The sequence below is a fragment of the Poecilia mexicana genome, unplaced genomic scaffold (assembly GCF_051168715.1).
Source record: "Poecilia mexicana isolate PSO_F unplaced genomic scaffold, ASM5116871v1 scaffold_13, whole genome shotgun sequence".
Lineage (NCBI taxonomy): Eukaryota > Metazoa > Chordata > Actinopteri > Cyprinodontiformes > Poeciliidae > Poecilia > Poecilia mexicana.
Window position 1 is genome coordinate 11376452 of NW_028263382.1, and position 20300 is coordinate 11396751.

Consider the following 20300-nt stretch of genomic DNA (forward strand, 5'->3'; position numbering starts at 1 on the left):
TCCCCTTCTGTCACTTGAGAAAGATTCAACACCAAAGGCTTTTTAACACTTTTAATGTGTGGTTCTATATGCTAATGAAATGATTGTTGTTTTTTTTTTGTTTTTTTTTTATCTACTTGATCTTATTCCCTCTAGCTTAGTATGAAAGATAAGGACAACGGCCGTGATGTGTTTTTCACGTTAAGAAAAGGTGAGAGTGAGGAGTTTTAACATGCTCTTTCAAATTTCCTTCTGACTAGTTTTCGTTATATCTAAAGTCATATGATAACATAAGATAAAATTTGATCTTTGACTTGTCTATAATTTGTTCAATTTTGAACTAGTTGGCTATTTTTGCAAGCACAAAAAGTAGCTTTTACAACAGCTTCTAGCTTGACCAATAGAATAAATGGTCAGAATTACAACTCCTCTTCATCAAATAAGCAAAAAGATTATCTGTTGTTAAAGAAATTTATATTTTTAAAGATAATAAATTTTTCTTAAAAATAACAACCTTAGTGAACTTCTTGGTCACCAAATGCCATTGAATGTTAGGGTAGATGGTAAGTAGCTTAAAAGTGAGGCTGATTTGTTGACTTTAAAGGGGACCTATTATGCAAATTTTACTTTTTGCAAATTTTTTGTACTTCCATTTGGGTCTCAGCTGATTCTAGAAGCAGTCCAAGCACTAAAAAACAAAACCCACACAGGCTTTTTTTTTTTTTGTCTGGCTATCACAAGTGTTTTGTTGTTGACTGCAATACACATATTCCCTTCTTCTGCTTCTGGGTCTGTCTCAAAATCAAAGATGTATGGTTGTACAATTGCACAACCAATTGCAATTGTTGTACAATTGGTTTTACAATCATTTTCACGTGCATAAAGTGCAAGTGTAAACATTGAGTTTGGGGGTGTGGCCAGCAACAGCTTATTTGCGTTAAAGTGACAGAACCCTAACACAGCTTATTCTGAAAGGAGTTCAAAATGATCAGAACTGATTGTGTGAAATCTCACTATCTGAGAATGATTTTTGTGCAAAAAACGTAATGCGTGTATTTTATATTGACTATAGACTCATGCCAACTTGTTTGGTCGGAAGGATGGTAGGTTCCCTTTAACCTACAATGCTGAATGAGTGACTTTCAACAGATTTCAGTTTGAATTGATATTTTTATCAGGTCAGATAAATTTTTACTTGAAGAATACAACTCCTCTGGAAAAGGAGTTTCAGCTGCAAGCAGTTGTGCCAGAGGCTGAAACTAGTGGTGACAAGGATGACTGTCAATCAATTTCTGTTTAGATTGTTTTGATGTTTTTTGAGGTTTTCCATTCTAACGTACGCCTGCCAATTGTAAATTCTGTTTGGCTGCTCCTCAATTATGTGACATGCCAGAACAGCAGGCATAGAGATGTAATACAAATGCACTGCTACATTCATCCAACCCCTTCAAAGTGCACAAATGTATTGAGAACTCTTTTTTTTAAATTGGTGCTACGTTCACTACAGTATACCTCACTCTTTAAGCAGTATTTAAAAACAGACCTTGGATTACGCATTAGGTGCAGTGGAGGTCACTGCTGATCATTGTGACTGTCTTGGAGGTCCCAGTTCAATGCACAGTTGATTAAAAAAGAAAAAGAAAATATGTCTAAAGACTGAATAAGAAGTCTGTTTTGTAAAAGAGAAATGAAATGTTACCCTTTGTACACTGTCTTGCAATGGTACCTGCATCATTTCCAATCAAAACAAACTTCTTAGAAATGTAAGGACTACCAGAATTAAGCAAGTGGCCATTAAAGCTGATTGCACTAAAGAAGGATCATTTTGGTATCCCAGAATCAGCTTACCTTTCTGTAATTTTTATTATTTTTGAAAGAATATTAACTGAGCCGAGATGTCACATGAGATCGTGGCTTAGAATTTCTCTGCATATTAATCTAACGGTCAAGATATTCCTCGTCTTATATCATGCCAGCTTTCTCCTTGGGCTGCTCAGTCTCATCCATTATGCATTTCCAATTCTAGGTTGAATGTGACCACCTCAGAGGTTCCAGATCACGCCATGGCAAAGAGCTGGTTCCCGTACAGACTTGAGAAAACAGAGATAAATTACCGTAATAGTTGGGCCATTGCTTCCCTCATACATTAGGCCAATTAGTGGTCACTGCTAGGAACCACTGCTTTGGGGGATTGCTCTAATAAATAAATAAAAAACGTAATTCAGACCATATGATTTTGTTGAATTATCCCTACTTTAAGTCACCACTGTTGTGAGTTATTATTACTGAGCAGTACAAATGAGAACAGAACTGTCCTCTGCTGTCTTCATTATGATTTATTTCACTCTGGCTTCTGCGGGGAAAGGATCAAATTCTTGTGAGGCTATAGAGAATGGTAATGACTATTCAGAAGGCATACAGAATCTTTTATCAGATATGGTGAATATGAATAATACAATCATTAAAAACATTCTGTGGGATTCAAGTGGAATGGAGATAGCTAATTTCATCAACACCGTGTGTTGCAATGTGGAGATGTCTAACTATTTAAACATTACATGCATATTGGAGATTTATGTCCAGCCCCAAAGTTACATCAACGTTCTTTATTACATTGTCCATTTCTCTATTTCAGTCCCATCTTTTCTTAGTTCATGGTTCATCATTCATGACATTTAATTGGGGAACTCAGAATGAATCATAAAGGTCACAAAGCAAAATTGATCTTAATTGGCTTGTTGTAATCAAAATGCTGTTATGTGCTAAATGAATGCTCTAATGTGAGCATTAAAACATTCATTAGCCTGAGAGAATGAAGGATAATTACCAAGGATGCAATTACAGGCATGAGCACCAGTAAAAGCACATTTAAATCGCAAATCTGGTGAATACACAACATTCCTTGTTGATTTTAAGTCTTTGAAAGATTTTTCACTGGTAGGAAGCCATGAGTTTGTTCCTTAAAGTGGTGTTTACTTTTCAGTTAATGTTTTTACAAGGAACAAAGATGCTGAAAAGGGCCTCATGGCCAGGGCTAATGTCTTCCTTAAAGAACTAATGGGCTTTTAAGTATAGTATTTCACTTCTAGCTTCACTGAAATGTGAATTTTCTATTATGGCACCGTGCACTCTGTGCTGACTGCTAATGTGAAGAACAACAAAACACCGGATCTTTTCTGACAATTCATTTTCATATATTATGTGTAATAACTTTTTAAAAATAACTAAGGATTCTGAATAATTTCAGGGTTCCTTGGGGAAAAGCCAACTTCTTGTTGTGTGTCTCATTTTACTTGTGACTCAGTTGTAAACACAATAAAGTTAAATAACATACAAAAGTTAAATGATTTTTCTTGTTGTGTGTCTCATTTTACTTGTGACTCAGTTGTAAACACAATAAAGTTAAATAACATACAAAAGTTAAATGATTTGAGTCATTTCAGAAATAAAAAATGTGCTTTCATTTGAAAGATGACCATCAAGCAAAAGTCCAGTCTTTTTCTTCTTCTTATGCTTGACAAGATACTTATGACTTATCTGGTTCAGAAGTGGCGTAACAAGCCTGTATCTCAGACCTTGACTTGTAAACTCCCCCACAATTTAAATAGGCTTTTCTTCCAAGGCTGTCTTGCTCGAAAATAATTTTCTTCCACACTTTTTTCCTTTCAATTAACTGTCCAGTAATACTAGGATACCACCAGCTTGTTTTGCGATGAAGTTTTGTGGCTTACCGTCTTTACTGAGGGTTTATGTTACTTCCTGCTGGGCATCTCTAAAGGCAGCCATGTTCGCAACTATAATACAGACCTTTACATATCCATAACATATCCATACATAACATTTATGTATTAAGAGACTATTATTTTGTAATTTATGCAACACGAGAATTTTCTGAAAATGTTGGGTTTTCACTAGCAGTAAGGTGTAATCATCAGAATTATCAGAAAAACAAACACTTGGAAAATATCAGTCTATGTAATGATTGTGCCCCATTTTAACTGGATTGCTGAAATATTAAAAATTGGCCTCAAATTGTACAATTAAGCTTATATGTGAAGGATCTGAAAAACACAAAAATATTTTCAGTCTCCTTGCCTTCTCTCTGAATCAGGTGTATGTATAGCCATGAAAAGATTTCCTCCTTCTTTGGTGTAACCGCTTCAAGCAGTGAAAATTAGTCTAATTTGAGTAGCATCTGCTCTGTGGGATTTCTGAGCGAGCAGGCAGTGACAATGGCCCTCTGGAACAAGGCTCTTTCCTTCTGTTAATTGTAGCCACATGTGTGGTGCAGAAGAGCCCCCTGCCTGCACCACTATATACTTGGAACTTGTCCAAAATCACCCACACAGCCACCAAGCGAGCACAGCCAGCAGCAAACACCCTCTAATTGCAAAGAGCGGAGCCCATGGATGGAAAGCAGGCAGGGGGTGCTTGCCAGGATTCTGTGTTCTTGCTGAAGGACAGCTAGTGCTTTCACATTTCGAGACTAGCTCAAAGTGGTAATGGGCCATGTAAAAATGGTGACATGGGAACACAGATGTAAAATATTTTGACTGAACCTGACAACTCTTTGTTTGGCTCCAAGACTAATAGATGGACTTAAAATGTACCTTTTCTGACTAGGCTCTTAGAAAATCGCTCATATTTAAGATGCTAGAAATGTTTTTTTTTTAACATTTGTGTGATAAAAATAAAATGAACGTCGTTTCATTTTTGATATTCTTGATTCTCTGTCTCCAGCAGACCCCACTGAGAAATCTCAAAATACATGCCATTCCTACTGTATTTAATTATTTTTGATATTCTAGAATACTTTTTTTTTCTTGACATACTAAAATAGGAAAAGTTATATCTTTAATGGTTTAATTGAAAAAAATAAAATAAAATAAAAACAGTGAGCCAACAGAATAATGCATGATGTTAAATAAAACCTTCACATTAAATTATGCATAACACTGCTAAAATACTTTTCATAATGGAAATGTTGTGGTCATAGTGTTTGTTTTCTGACGCGCAGTAATTTTATGTAGGCAAAAAACGTTTCATTTAGTCTCTGAACAGACTTTTGCTCACGTTTGCTTTGTCCTCTCCTGTGTTCTTCATTGAACAGCTGTCTTAACAATGAAGTTAAAGTACAAATAGATGGACTTTTACCTAAATAGGTTGCAGTTTGTTGTGCAGAACTTTACTTGGGGCTAAAAGAGTCAAAATGACTTCATATAAATAAGCCCCACACTTTTCACACTGGAATAACTTAATTTGGAAAGCATGATTTCATTCTTCCTTGTTTTGTTTAAAAATTAAAGTTTATCCTGTAACAAAATGCAAAAAAGAAAAACAATCCTACGGGCACTAATGGTTTAAAAGGTACTGTGGTAGATAGGGCTAAGTTCTGTTGGGGAAAAATAAATAAAACATTACATGCAAACCGGGGCAATAAGTTCAACTGATCTGAGACAACCTTGGGAAGGCCTCCATCACCAAAGATGCACTCCTGCCATGTCATTTAGCTGCCATGCTACAAGGCTGGAGCAAACACAAGGGCAGGGTGCAGATTTATGTTTCTGCCTAAGCAGAATGAACAGAAGCAGAGCTATCTAGGGTTTGGGGGAAATGAACCTTTTCATCACATTGATTTCCCAAAGTACCTGGAAAAAAAAAACTTTGTCAGCCGTGGCATTTGGGTCTGATTGTGACAGATCTACCCACACCCTGGGCCCTTTGTCAGGATTGGATTCCTAGTAGTTTGTTGTCCCGGTCGTATGATATTTGAGTAACAAGCAATACTTGTTTTTGAGTTGTACATTTTATTCGATCAATATAAGCTTTTACTCGTTTGATTTTAATGTCATTGGCTTTTCAGCAAAATAGCGTCGGTCAACGCCACCCTTTTTTTAGTCGGCTTTTCTTGGATTTTGTCTATGAGATTCAATATTTCAGCAACTGACATTTGGATATATTTCAGTCCTGAATAGTAATGTGATGTTCATGAATTACAGAAAATGAGCTCAATCCTTTTAGCTTTAAATGTCACTTGAAATTATCAACCGTCTGTATTGCATTGGGTCACTCTTTGGTATTTAAAAACAGACACAGCGTCAATTGAACAGCAGACATTGATAATGGGTCTTTTTAAAGTTGGTGACAGACGAATATGAGAGATTTTAGCTTTATTCTTCCAATGACAAGCACATGCAATGAAACTGAGAATAACATGTTACTACACCTGTGAGATCCTGGGAAAATTGTGTTCTGTAAACTCTGAGACCAATGTAGTTCTGTCGAATGACATGTTTTTCACAGTGCCTTCATTTTCTTGTGAGCTTTTCTAAATTTTTCTCTTCAGAACCAAAAACTTTAATGGATTTTATGCAGATTTTAAGTGCTAAGCAAATATGATTCAGTGTAATGGTGGTTTAAGTGAATTCACTTTTAAAAAAACATGTTTTTTTTTTTTTTTTACAATTAAATGTGCCACCAACTGCTTTCAGAAGTTAAAAAAAAATGGAAATAGTGTGTGGCTATGTATACTCCTAAATTCTACTGTTCTGTGAAAGCCTCAGATATTTGTTAAAAACATATCCAAAGATTTCAGTTGGACACTGTTTAATCTGTCATCTGAAAGTTAAAAGAATTTGGCACAGTTGCAAAATAACAAGTCCATCAAAGGCAAAAAGCTGAGGAAGGAGAGCAAAAGCAGAGGAACAGCTAAGAAAACCATGGTAACTCTAGGGGAGCTGCAGAAATCCATCCACAACTAGACTGGTATGGTTTAGATCAGGGCATATTAGTGTTTTAGAATGGCCTACTCAAAGTCCAGGCCTATAGCCACTTGAGATAAAACCTTGAAAACTGATGTGAACAGATGCTCTGCGCTGTGAGCTATTTGCAAACACAATTTCAGTCTAGACAACCCCCGGAAGACTTGCAGATGTAATTGCAGTGAAAGGTGGCTCTACAGAGTAATGACTCAGGGGAACTGAATGCGAACGCACACCACAACGTGTTAAAAACATGAATACTTCTACTAGGCACTGCATGTGCCACTATGGAGTACCAAAATTACAAATGGCACAAGACTGAACCTGCGTCTGTAATTATCGAAAATGGTACCTGTTTTTATTGGAACAGCAGACCAAGGGGAGTGTGCTCTGCATTGGGGAGTTGCACTGGCATTTTAATCCTCGTTTGACGGCGCTACAAAATGTGTTGAAACAGATATCATTTCATGCTGATCACACCTACTGGAGGAAACTGCAAAGGTTTCATGCAAAAGCTTACAAGTTACTGGCAGTTCATCGCAAAACAAAAACAGCACCTTTCCATCAACAAATCCGTTGGAGAACACAAAACATTTAGCAGCATCTCAAAAAGGTGTTTGTGCTTCCAGGAGCGGGGAGTTGGGAAGGAGAAAGCTTGGCTTGTTTCTTTCCGTCTTTCCTCCGTGTGTTGCAGAGATAGAGGGATATAGGCCGGGACGAGCGTATCATCTCATTCGCAGGTTTGATCCTCCCAGGCCATAATTCCATATCTTGAGTTGCTGTGCAGCGTTTGCTAAGACCTCATCACCTCTCCAGCTTGTGGATCCACCAAAGACTTTGCTGCTTTCTGCCGAAGCCTTTGGGCAATTTTGGGCTGCATTGTGAGGGTGCTTAACTACAAACAGCAGCTTTGTTTCAGAATGCTGCTTGCTACAGCAGGACTATCAAATGTTTGTTTCAAACCTCGTAGCAAGTAATGAGCTGGCTGCCCAGTGGCGAGGCTTTTTTTTTTATAAATTTGAATTATTGCTTGAAGATTTAATTTATTTACATTGCTCTTTATTCTTCAAAATAAAAATTTAAATCTCCATTAAGAAACATCTTCCAGGCATTGGTCTTTTGGTCCCCTTTAAGTGCATGTCATTATATGATAGCAATCATTACATGTAATTAAGGATAAAGAGCAGCCTTTCCGATAATTATCTATTTTCTGTGTAAAACCTAATAAGCATGTCAGCCCGTTACATTTTGCTGTAATTTACATCACTGCTGTTTTTGTATCATTGAAATCAAATGCCAGCTGTGACGCACCACCAGTCTTAAATCCTAATCAGCAACCTTCCTGCTTCATTTTGCCAGATTTTGTCTTTGGAGTGCAGCACAACAGAGTTTAAATTACCTTAAATGGGGAGAAAAAAATCCCAGGAGGGAGCTGGCCAGGCCTAAAGGGACTGAGGATTAAGAATGTGTAATTTATTCAATGAAGCCACTTTGCCTCCTGCCCTCTGTGGTTGCTCACTTGTACTCATACAGAAGAAGAAGAAGGTTATTCTGAATTTAATAGTGTAAAAAGGGATAAAAGGTACAGGCTGACCTTACTCAGTTAAGACATCTAGCTTTTGTTGGTTTTTAGATGTAGTTCAATGAGTGATGGATTCCATCAAGGACGTAGAACATGAAAAGTAGATTTGCTCAGACTTAAAAATCAGTTTTGATTTCTTTTTTTTGTATGTAGATGCACCAATATTTTTTATAGAGAAAATGTTCAAATTAGTAGTATAACAAGATGCTGACAAACATTTTGTAAAAAGAGAAAATAACTTTTTTTTCCCTCATTGTCTGAAATTAAACCAGACAGTTTTTCTTTCTGTTTTAGTTCAATCAGGACTATCAAAATTATTATTATCAAAGGCAAAAACAATTTCAGTAAGATTTTTTTGAAACCCTCACCAACTTTAGAGGTTTATATACACTTCCTTAGTGTTTCATGGAATTGTCTTTTAAACTGTCTAACTTGGATCAAACATTTTAGATATCCTTCCCCAAGCATCTCACGATAGTTGCTGGGATTTGGGCCGTTTTTCTCCTTGAAGAACTGGTTTAATTTTTAAATCCAGTGTTAAATATTTTCACAGATTTTGACAGGGATATTTTTCTGGGGCTTGGCAGTTATATCTTGGCACACATTCCCCAATAAAATGGATCTGGTGACTTCCATGATTCCACACCTGTAAAAGAACATTAAAAATTAGTTGCAAAACACCAAAAATTGGTATCATAATTATGCCCATAATGAATGGATGGAAACTGTGGACTAGCACTGTAGCTTGTGTCTGCTTATAGACACTAATGAATTATTGCGTTGCTATTGTTCTACAATTTCGAGTTTATGAAATAAATTTGTTTTTTACCACTTTATTTGGAGACTTTTGTCTTTGACTGGGATAGCAAATGACACAAGCAGAGCCAGTTGCTATAGTTATAAATAAAAACCAAGAATGTAATTGATAATTAAAATAAACATTATAACTTGGGCACTAAGTTTTTGCTGCTGTTCCACTTCAGTGCGCTGCACTGACACTTTGTGTTACTCTCCTTGATTGTAAATAAGCTTGTCAGCCTAGAAAGCGAAACAACTATTTTTGAAATAGGTTGGGACACAGTTTGTTCAGCATTGTTCTGGTAAAGGTTACAGACATCTTGCACAGTATCTCCACAGCTGCGGTTGTTGCCAGGTCTATATAGGTTTCCTAATCAGTGAGATGTGTCTTTTTTTTTTCTCTCTGCTCTTTTTCATTCTGTTTCTCCTTCCTGTCAGCTCTGAGGGATCACAGAATTGAGCTTGTCCGAGCCACGTCACAGGAGCTCACCATCAGAATCAATGACGTCAGCCTGTCAGACGAGGGCCAGTATACATGCTCACTCTTCACCATGCCTGTCAAGACAACCAAGGCCTTCCTCACTGTTTTAGGTGAGCGTGACCAGTTTTTCCGCATGCGTCCTTCTGCACTCGATTTTTCAAATGCACACTTTAAATTACAACTTAATTATGGTATCAATAAGCATTATATACAGGAGTATATCCAAGAAACCAACAAGGCAAACAATGAGATTTTAAATTCTATCCTTTATGCAGGGAACAAGCAAGGCGTTTTAAGGTCTCTGGGCACAGCATTTTGGATGTACTGCAGCCGATTAAGAGCTCTATACCAATTCAATAGTCTTAACTAAATGAAAACAAAAGCATGCGCCAGTTGCAAAAAGAATCCTGGAAATGATGCATGTGATGTTATCAAAGGACGATATGGATAACTAAACTTAAATGAGTAGCAATTAGCAAATTAGTGCTCCACATGTATTCAGAATGCTAATCTTGTTTATGCTCCGGTGCGCCACAGGAGTGCCAAGTCGGCCAGAAATCACAGGATTTACCAAGCCAGCCATGGAGGGAGACGAAATCACCCTGACATGCATCACATCAGGCAGCAAACCTGCTGCCAACATTCGGTGGTTCCGAAATGACAAGGAGGTCCAAGGTAAGCCTGTGATATGGATTTAACAGAGAACTGTATCCTCTCTTACAACCTGCACTCTCTAGGAGACATTCATACTGTCAAGTCATTCAACTGCTGCAATTCTTTTGTGCTCATATTCATGCTCCGTTACACTGGTCTGGGCATTGCTGCTGTCCTTGTAAGCTGACAGATGTCACAGAACTGGCCACATATGGGAGATTTTAAAGCGCATGATGTGGCCCTGTTTTGTGGACTGTGTTTTAGAATGAAAGCTGTACAATGTTGTGTTATGGATTTTGGGTGGAAAAAGTTACTATTGCAGTGGCTTGGGGCCAATTTATGAGGATGTTGACCCCTGGGCAAAATCCGTTTTTTGGTGATCAACCCGCGCAAGCTTCTTTTGCACATTCAAATTACTTCAAACTGATTAATTGTCAGAACTCGGCTTCCAGGTTTACATATCACCTCCGTATCAATAATAAATAATAACTGGAGTTGTTTGAAACAGTTTCTTATGTTTATTCCTATTTTTACATTTTTAATGATGAAGGTTACTGCTCTATATACAACATAGTATAGTTGATTAATTATTTTCTTAATTAGTCAGAATATATGTTATCATATGTCATGCAACCTTGAATTGGGACCACTTATAGGACTTGATCTACTAAGGTGAGTGAAAATTCATCAATGCAGATGAGCATCTGCATAGCCTAGCATGAGATGAAGTAATGTTGACATTTGAGTAGCACCTGCAAATGTTCTATTGCTGTAATGCAAAAGTGTGTGCGACTAGAAGATGCTTTTTTTTATGTGTATGCAAATAACTTCATGGAAGTCTGGCTCAGCTTGTAATCAGAATTATGTATGCTATAGTATCAGATGGGAAGAAATGCAATATTAGAGCATTATTTACTTGAGCTGCAAAGGTTTGTAAACATGAAATAAAAAAAAAAGTGGAAAAAGTGCAGAAAGAAAACACACGAGCAAATTCAATACTAAAAGATTCAAGACCAGTTGGTCCCCAGCTTAATGACAGAGGCGCTGCAGTACAGAGATGTTTAATACAATGGAGCTTTCTGTGGAGATTCTGTGTGACAGTTGCTCTTTATTGAAGATTTGCACCAGAGAGCTTTTTCTTGGTGGTTCTGTCTGTGTCTGGCCAACATGGCACGATGATTGATGGGAAAAGGGCTGGGATATGAAGTTTTTCTGTTGGAATGACATGCACGTAGCTTCCTGAAAGGCCAGTGGAGAGCTGGCTCACAGCAACACAACCAGACACGCTGTCCATCTCCAGAGGCACTCAGATGATCTCTTTTGTACTTTAGAGTTATAAAATGCACTTTAGGATAAATCATTTAACCCCAGAAATCTATACTGGCATATGGACGTACTTTTACTGAATTTACTGCACATCTAAAGATTGAAACGGTACGTACGTCTGGGATAAGTAATCCCCATAACTCTAAAAATAATCAGGCGCCACGGATCCGCATCAGACTGGTGTCTTGTGTACAGATGTTTTATTAGTTTTACTTGGGTGCACTGGGTTTGATGCCGCTGGGGCAAACAGACTTGTGTGCACCTCACAAAGAGTGATAGAGAACATTGCAGAGACTGGAGGTCTTGACTTAAATACCTAATTTCCATGTCAAAGTGTCAAAGATGGGGAATGTCAATCAGTGCTCCAGGATCTAAATCTTTTGTAGGCTTCGCTTTAAAGCTTTCTTTGGTGTGCATATATGCTAGGAGCAGCATGTTTTGCCACTGGTTCTTCTGTGGAAGATCATTGCCTCCAGTGTCTGCTGTCAATCAAATGTTTCCCTGTGGGGTGCGGGAGACCAGCCTCTATTGCTCGAAGACGACTGCAGGTGTAATAGCTAAAAGATGTCATATTTATTTCATGCTCTGATGATTTGTTTTTCAAAAATGTATATTAGAAGCGCACAGCCTTACAAACCTCAAAGTGCAACTGTCATCCAGAGTCAAGTAATTTGTTTACAGGGTGCAGAGCAATACAAATTTCTTGTGCCACTGAATGACAGCTCTGCTTCAAATTGTAATCTGCTGATTAAAAATCCACCCACCATCACTCCGTTTGCATACACGAAGTTTCCTTTCCTTTGTGACAAACAGATGGAATTCCAATTATCTATTCAAGGCGAGGAAAGTTCTTAAGACATTTGAATTCAGATAATGAGAAACCATGTTATCACGAGTTTTATATGAAATTCAACTTTGATCAGTTCAGCTGCAGGAAAAAGAGAGCAAGAGTGATATTATGTGGTGTACAAGGCCAAGGAGTATAACTTCAGGTTATTTATTTGGACTTCATGAAAGAAATGAACTTAAAGCAGTTCATAATTGTGAAGTAAGAAAGAAAGAAGGGTTTTACAAATAAAAGTCTGACTTTCATCCAAACAGCCCACCACTTCCCCTTTTCTGAGTCGATCTGTTTAGCTGCATTTCCAGCTTCAAGTCTTTTAGGATATGTTTCTACCAGCCATGCATATCTAGAAACCCACCTTTTTGCAACCTTCTTTCAAAATATTTTAAGATTGGTCCGATTGGTTGGAGAGATGATCTGAAGAATAATTTGAATGTCTAATCACAAATTCTCAACCCAATTTACCACAATACTTTGATATTATATATGGTTAATTATTTTAACCATTTTATTGTAGCTATAAGATTAGGATGGTTGGACTCCTGAAATGTTCACCTCAGTTTAAAGTAAATCCTGTACTTGATTTTATTCATCTTCCCAACAACTCTGAACTGTTTTTTTTTGTTGTTGTTGTTTTTTGTAGCTGCCGATCACCATTTATCATTTTTTAGTTATATGACTTTTATATAAGGCCAAATGGAAAACTACTCATCAGGGAGTTGGGAGTTCTGGATTCTTTCCTGCCACTTCACAAAGTGTAGTAGGGCAAGAAGACAATGTACCCCAACTTGCTTATAATGGACAGCAAATGAAATACCGTATAACAAGATCTTTCACAATTAGTTTTGGTCATAAGGTCTTGGACATCTTTTAAGTCAATCGCTGAGGTACTAATGTTCTGATTACAGGCGTGCTTAAACTTGCCAGAATTTCAGTCCTCTGGCCTCTTGGGCGTTGGTTGAAAGCAGATGTACCTGGGCACATTCCTGTTTCTTACGAAAGCTGGCACGACATGCTCTCTGGCGATGCCAGCAGCCGCCTTGAAACAGGCTGACAGCTTCTCTGTTGCAGCTCCAATGCTGCAGGCGGCTTGACAAAATGAAAGTAAACACTGCAGAGATTTCTGTTTTATGCCGCAGAGACACTTCCTTTACCATCTCTGTACTGATAGGCAAAATTCAGAACATTCAATATTCTTTAGATACAAGTCTTGTCATTTTGCTCTTTTTTAATTGTGGAGGCTTTTTGCTATTACTTTAGCATTTGTGTGCTTTTTCGGGTTCTTATTAACTGAAATAAATAATTTTGTGAATTTAAGCACTTAGGTCTTTTAAAATAGTGATTTATCTAGTAATAATTCAGTATATGGCAAAGGACAATCTCCATACAACTGGTTTTCATTAAGAAATTAGGATATTGCAAAGGATATTAAGTCTTTAAAATTCCAAATCGTTGTGCTGAAAAGACTGCAGCTGCAGTGGTACGTGATGGGGCAGATCAACCCAAGTTATGAGGGTGTTGTTGGTCTGGGTTTCATTGCAAATAGGTCTTAGTCTTTTAAACCTATTTTAGTTTTTTGTGATGCATATCACAAAAAATTAAAACTGAGCAAATTTTCATGCTATTTATACCACTAACTAAATGTAATTTTTATTTTTCTTCGTTCAGTGAGATCTGTGACAGTACCAGATTAAGTGTTGGGTGAAGGCTACGCAGAAATTTTTCAAATTTCAAACTGGGATGCAACAACAATGGAACAAATCTTCAAAAGTCAACCAAAACCAGAACCAGCATCTAGAACTGTTTTAAGAGTGAACAGCTGCGAATGAAACTAAAACAAAATAAAAGAATATGTGAAAGTGTGACAACAACTGCAAAAATTCCCCCCAGTCTTCTGGTGAAGTGTGTGTTTTTGTTTGAGTGGGATGTTTGAGAGATGGTCCTGGAGGAGCAAACACACTCAACCAACCGAGTCAACGCTCACATTCCTCTCTTTTCTCCATTCTCTCTTCCTCGCCTCAAGTTTCAGAGGCCAAAGATTCTCTCTCTCAAAGGAGATGCAGAGGAAAATAACACTGCAACGTTCTTCTCCACAACTGACAGTTTTGAAATATAATTTAATATTTCCCTTTTTAACAATTTAACAAGGAAAGTTTTGTTTCGCTGTTATTTCTTTATTTTGTAACATTACAAACACAAAAAGTAATTTATTTTATGAAGACAGCATGCGGATTTAGTGGACACAGAAAACTTAAGAAACAAAGCGCTTTTTTTGACAACTTGTAAAATATTTTGTGTAAAACTAACATCCTGATGGATCTCTCTCACCATGAAACATGGAGGTGGCATCATCATGCCATGGGAGTATCTTTCGTCAGTGGGGAAAGGCCACATACCGGGAAATTCTGGATTAAAACTTGCTACTGACTTGAGAATGGGTTTGAGTCTGATGTAACAATCCTGCCAAAAACCCAAAGGAGTGAATTACACAAGCATGACAGGACATTTATTAATTTAGAGAGTGAATAACTGTCATCACATTTATATTTATTCAGTGGCCCAGAGAGCAGTAAAACGCACTGCTTTCACTCATCTTCACGCCATTGCCGGAAAATTGCACTCGCTCTCCGTTTAGAGGGCGTATATGTTAGTTAGGGGCGGTAACTCTCCTGATTGATTTGATAGGTCATATTTTTCACCTCAAATGCGGTGCTAACATCAAAGTTGGTCTAATACAACAAGAAAAAGAACAGGAGGCGTAGGTGGATGAAGAAGACAAAGAAGATAAGGAAGAGGAAGGAAAAACAAACTTTTTCTCGCCTTACCTTCTTACAGAAGGGTGGATGGAACATGTTTTATTTCTTGGCAGGTTGTTTTTTATCCTAGCCCGTGAATAAAGAGCTATGTGCTCTCTCAATTAAAAATAAGCACTGTTTTGATTACTTAATATGCTACTCATGGGTTTTGGCAGGAATGGGATGCCGTATTGGAGGTCCACCTTTCTGCTGGACGAAGACCCTGAACATAAAGTCAGTCCTACAGTAAAAGAGTGTTTGTCTATCACACACAATCAAAGTAAAATCTGTTGATGTTAGTCGTGAAGCGACAAAATGTAGAAAAGTTAAATGTTCTGAGCACTGCATTTCAATGTAAACAGACGCCAATAACTCAAATTCAACAATTGCTCTTTACATTAATTTGCATGTGTTTCTCTCTCACTGTAGGCGCCACAGAGGTCAACGCTACAGGAAAATCCTTCACAGTAAGGAGTAGCCTCCTGTTCCAGGTGGACAAGCGGGACGATGGCGTTGCTTACACCTGCAGTGTGGAGCACGTGTCTCTGTACAAACCCTACCTGACGACTGAGGTCCTGGAGGTTCACTGTGAGTATCATAATCCGTGAAGACGGATTAGGTGTGTAAGCACTGAAAATGAATACAGAGAGGAGAACGCTGGATTTTACATTTATGTCTGCATGTGTGGCTCTGCATTTGTTATGGATTAGTGTAGGATTAACTTGCAGGTGATGGATTACTTCCAACATACAACAAAGATACAAACTAAAGCTAAGGCTACCCACAGGGTAAAGAGCTAACTGTCTTTATGCTTTGTTAGCATTAAAGCTTGTTTTGCACTCAGTCATGTTACAGTATTGAATCTTTGTCTTTTTTTTCTGTTTTTTTTTTTTCTTTTTTGTAGATGCTCCTCAGCTGGAAATCACACATTCACTGATAATTCCACAGGAAGGACAATACTTCAAACTGGAGTGTGTCTCCATAGGCAACCCAATGTAAGTTTGACTTCATTCAAAATTACAATTTGTAGTTGCTCACTTTCAAAAACTGCATTTCAGGTGTCGTTTCTGCCCTTGTCTCTCCTTTATGTAGCTTATTAATTAGAAAACCTTTAGGAAAAAACACAACCTACAGGATTTTCTTTGGTGTTTTCTTCCTCAGACCTGAACCAGTGCTCTGGTCTAAAGATGGAGGAGAGCTGCCAGACATTGAGCGCATGATTGTGGAGGGCAGAGAGCTGACCATCACGACACTAAACAAAACAGACAATGGCACATATCGCTGTGAGGCCAGCAACCATGTGGGGACCAGCTTTGCTGAATATATTCTGTTTGTATATGGTGGGTACTTAACTGAAGGCTTTGTTTTGTTGTTTAAGATCGAAAGTTTTGCTTAATGACACGTTACTGCTTCATATCAATAACTTATTGATTAACGGAAAGAAAACAGAAGTATAGCAAGTCTTTACCTAGCACAAGAAAAACAGAAATAAAACTGTTAGAAAAAGATTACTGGTAAGCATTAACTCCCATTTTATTGATAGAAAAGCTTTTTTATTCTCCGAGAAAAGTCTCCTAGAATTTGTTTGACAGCTCCTGAAAGTTTTAAAACAAAAAGTACATAATTAAAAATATGCTGTAATAAAGAAGTGTAGTAAATTGAATAAAAGTAAACCTTGTTGTAAGTTACTATTAATTCATGTTTCCTGTAAATGGAAAGGTTTTTAAACTGTTCAGCTAAATATTTTATATATAACTAAGCCACAGATTATTTTAGGCATAAAATGTACAATCTTAAGAAATTAAGCCATAAAGTATTCTTGGTCTGGTTAAAACTGGACAGCAATATATTGAGGTTTAATTTTGTAGTTTATTAATAAGTGTGATATTGTAGGATGTCATTTCTCTTCTACCGCCCACTCACTGTATTTCAAACTGACCTAATTATTGTTCTGCTTCCTCCATCCACCATGTCATATGTGAATAACACATTTAAATGTGTGAGCATTTAGAGTTTTTCACCAGCATCTAAATCACTGTGAAAAAGTATTTATTCTCTGCCAGATTTGTTCTGCTTTTGATTTTTATTTGTCACACTTAAATGTTCCAGTTCAATTCAGGTCAATTGTAACATCAGATAATCTGAGTAAATATATATATATATATATATATATATATATATATATATATATATATATATATATATATATATATAAATATAAAATTCAATTTTCAAATGTGTATGGTTAAATAAGGGGGGGGGAGCTGCATAAACAATTCTGGTCCTTTGTGGAAAAAGCAATTGCCCCCTAAACCTAATTTTCTGATTGTGTCACCTTTGACATGAACTGCTGTCAAACGTTTTTTTAATAACTGACAATCAGGCTTTTATATCGCTGAGGACTTAACCCCAATACTTTTCACAGAGTTGTTCAATCTAGACATATTGGGGAGTTTGCAAGGATAAAAGTTTTTGTGAAATGTCACAAAAATGTCACAACACCTCAGTTGGGTTAAGTTGAGGCTCTTGCTAGAGAACTCCCAAGTATTTTTAATTTTTTTTAAATTCTTTGCCATTTAACTGGGGATGAGACTGGTGATTGTCTTACTGTACAGTCCAAGTATATTTGGGCTTGATGTCATGAACTGACTGTCAAATATTCACTCTTAGGGTTATCTAATAAAGAGCAGAATTCATGGGTTTATCAATTACAGCCGTGTCCTAAAGCAGCATCACCCCATCACACTGCTACCACCATGTTTAAGTGTTGGTATAAAACCTTTTTCTCTCTCTTGGACATGTTGGTTTACCTAGTCTGTTTCCTATTGTCTGGGTTATTGAGTAGAACAATCACTTTAACGAAAGGAAATGAAGCCTGCAGAACATTAGATGTAGTTCAAGATTCATTTGTGTCCTCCTGGATAAGTTGTCAGTTATATTAGTGGAGTTATATTATATTATTCACAGATGGAGAAAACTAAACAGTATACCACTGTTTAGTTTTCTCCATCTGTGAATAATCCCTCTCACTATGTAGTTTACTGGCGTCCCTGAGTCACAGAGATGGCTTTTCAATCCTTTTCATAGCGATACATGTTATCATCTGTGCTTGAATATCCTTCGATTCGGACATTGCTGCTTTTTGAGATCTTCCAGCTTACTTTCTATTGTTAGATGGGTTATAGTTAAGCAGTTTCTTGATTCTACAGGTCAGCCAATAATCAGACCTGAGTGTGTGGACTGAAACTGAATTAATTCATGATTTCGCAAGTGGGTGTTATGCAGTACGAAAATTTGTGTGTTGATTTAAAACATTTCATTTTGGACAAAAAAAAAAAAGCAAAAACCTACAAGACGGCAAGCATATTTCTATTCAGCTCTGTATCTCAATATGTATTGCCTAATAAAAAGATTTTGTGCTGTGTACAGAATGTATTTAGAAAAACTGTCAGGTATTGGGAAAACATAAAGTACCTTGAGTAAAGACACTTCAGAATCTGAAACACAGACTGTTTTATATATTTTATTTAATAGTGAACCTAAAATTGCTAGAAAATCTCATTCAATAATAAAATTTGGCCATCCATTACTCGAGACATACCTACATTTTTTTTTTTTTTTATATAATTTTACAAAGGCATTACCCACATGTTTAGAGAAGACCTCATTCAAGCCATGAATCGTCTGATTATGTTGTATTAATTGAGTGGAGAGCAGAGGTGTGCTGTTGTCGAGGTAAAATGCAAAGGCTCCCTTGTAATTACCATCATTATTTTAACATAGCTGTGGGAAAGAACATTCTAAGTTAATTTTAAACAGTTATTATTGTGCACCTCTTTGTGATGGCCAGCCCAATTCTCTTGGCTCACTGCCAAACCTTGTACGCAAGAATCTCCTCTCAAACGGCTCTGATAAAGTCCAATATCGGAGGATGAGGGTGTAAAATTTAGCTTAGTTGCGGTTCAGGAAAAGACATTCCAATCCCAAGACAATCACTGGGTTGAAAAAGCAGATGCTATGTTTGCAGGAAATAAATCATCACTGCCTTTCTATTGTGTTTATAGGTTTTATTAAATTAATCAATGAATACAAATTTGAAACAAGAGCACTGTGTTTTTGAGGAGAACTTCTTTCGACGGAGGGGAGTTTCTCGCCTCACAGGTCATTACTTGATGCATAGCAGGATCTTTGGGAGATTTGGGAGGGCTTTAGGATAAGGATAAAGAAGTGGCACTATTTTTCTTTCAAATCATGTTATCTCTGTGCTCTGTTCTGTTATTCAAAGAGTATGCTGAGAGAGGACAAAGTACGGTCTATATTATCCTATCATACCTGCTGCCCTTTGGTGAGTCTTTTGTCACATTTCGTAGCTAAGCGGCTGCTTAAAAATTTGTAGTATTTCAGACTTTTTTTTTTTTTTACTTATTGCATTTACTAGTACTGCAAGGTTTTTATATGTTCAGAAGCTTTTTAAGTCTCACAGTCAACTAAAGAAATGTGAAGTACATCTCTCGGTAACCCTCGCACACCGAGGTCCTAGTTACTTGTAAAAATGAAAAATTGAGTCAAGCAGGTAAAAGATGTGTTTGACAGACTCATTTCCACTGATGATGACACTCATTCTTCAGGGCTACATTGTGATGAGCTGAATTCTTGCCAGGTCTTTTCGGATCATCTCAGCCTCTAAACCTAATTTGCTAATGACAGGGAAGCCGAGGAGCCATAAATGTCATCCATCAAGCACAATTTATCACTGTCTGAAAATACTGCCTTTAATAAACCATCCCAAGCACAGTACGAGACACTGGATACAAGACTTTGAAGCTGCACAAAAATTAGTTTTCCTAAATAAAGATGAAATTCCTATGAAGTCGTTTACGTTTTACCGTCATATCACTCTGTTTTTTGAATATACAATTCCATCTCAATAGACTTGAATGTGTGTTAAAGAAACCCCGAACTCTTCCGCTTCTGAAAGTATTTGCTCCAAACATACTTGTTTTTTCCACATTTAAATGTCTCAAATCATCAAACAAATGTTAATATCAGACAAAGAGAACCTGGGTAAATCCGAAACACA

The 20300-nt window shown here is 37.1% G+C and overlaps 1 protein-coding gene across 3 annotated transcripts in view; it reads left to right on the plus strand.

The window, feature by feature from the left end:
- Positions 1 to 20300, plus strand: part of cadm2b (cell adhesion molecule 2b) — a 151480-nt gene that overhangs the window by 119872 nt on the left and 11308 nt on the right. For all 3 annotated transcript variants that reach the window (XM_088011661.1, XM_088011662.1, XM_088011663.1), the window contains 5 exons: positions 9559 to 9711; positions 10139 to 10276; positions 15650 to 15808; positions 16125 to 16215; positions 16382 to 16560. In XM_088011661.1, the coding sequence (XP_087867787.1) occupies positions 9559 to 9711; positions 10139 to 10276; positions 15650 to 15808; positions 16125 to 16215; positions 16382 to 16560 (720 nt within the window). The remainder of the gene's footprint in view (positions 1 to 9558; positions 9712 to 10138; positions 10277 to 15649; positions 15809 to 16124; positions 16216 to 16381; positions 16561 to 20300) is intronic.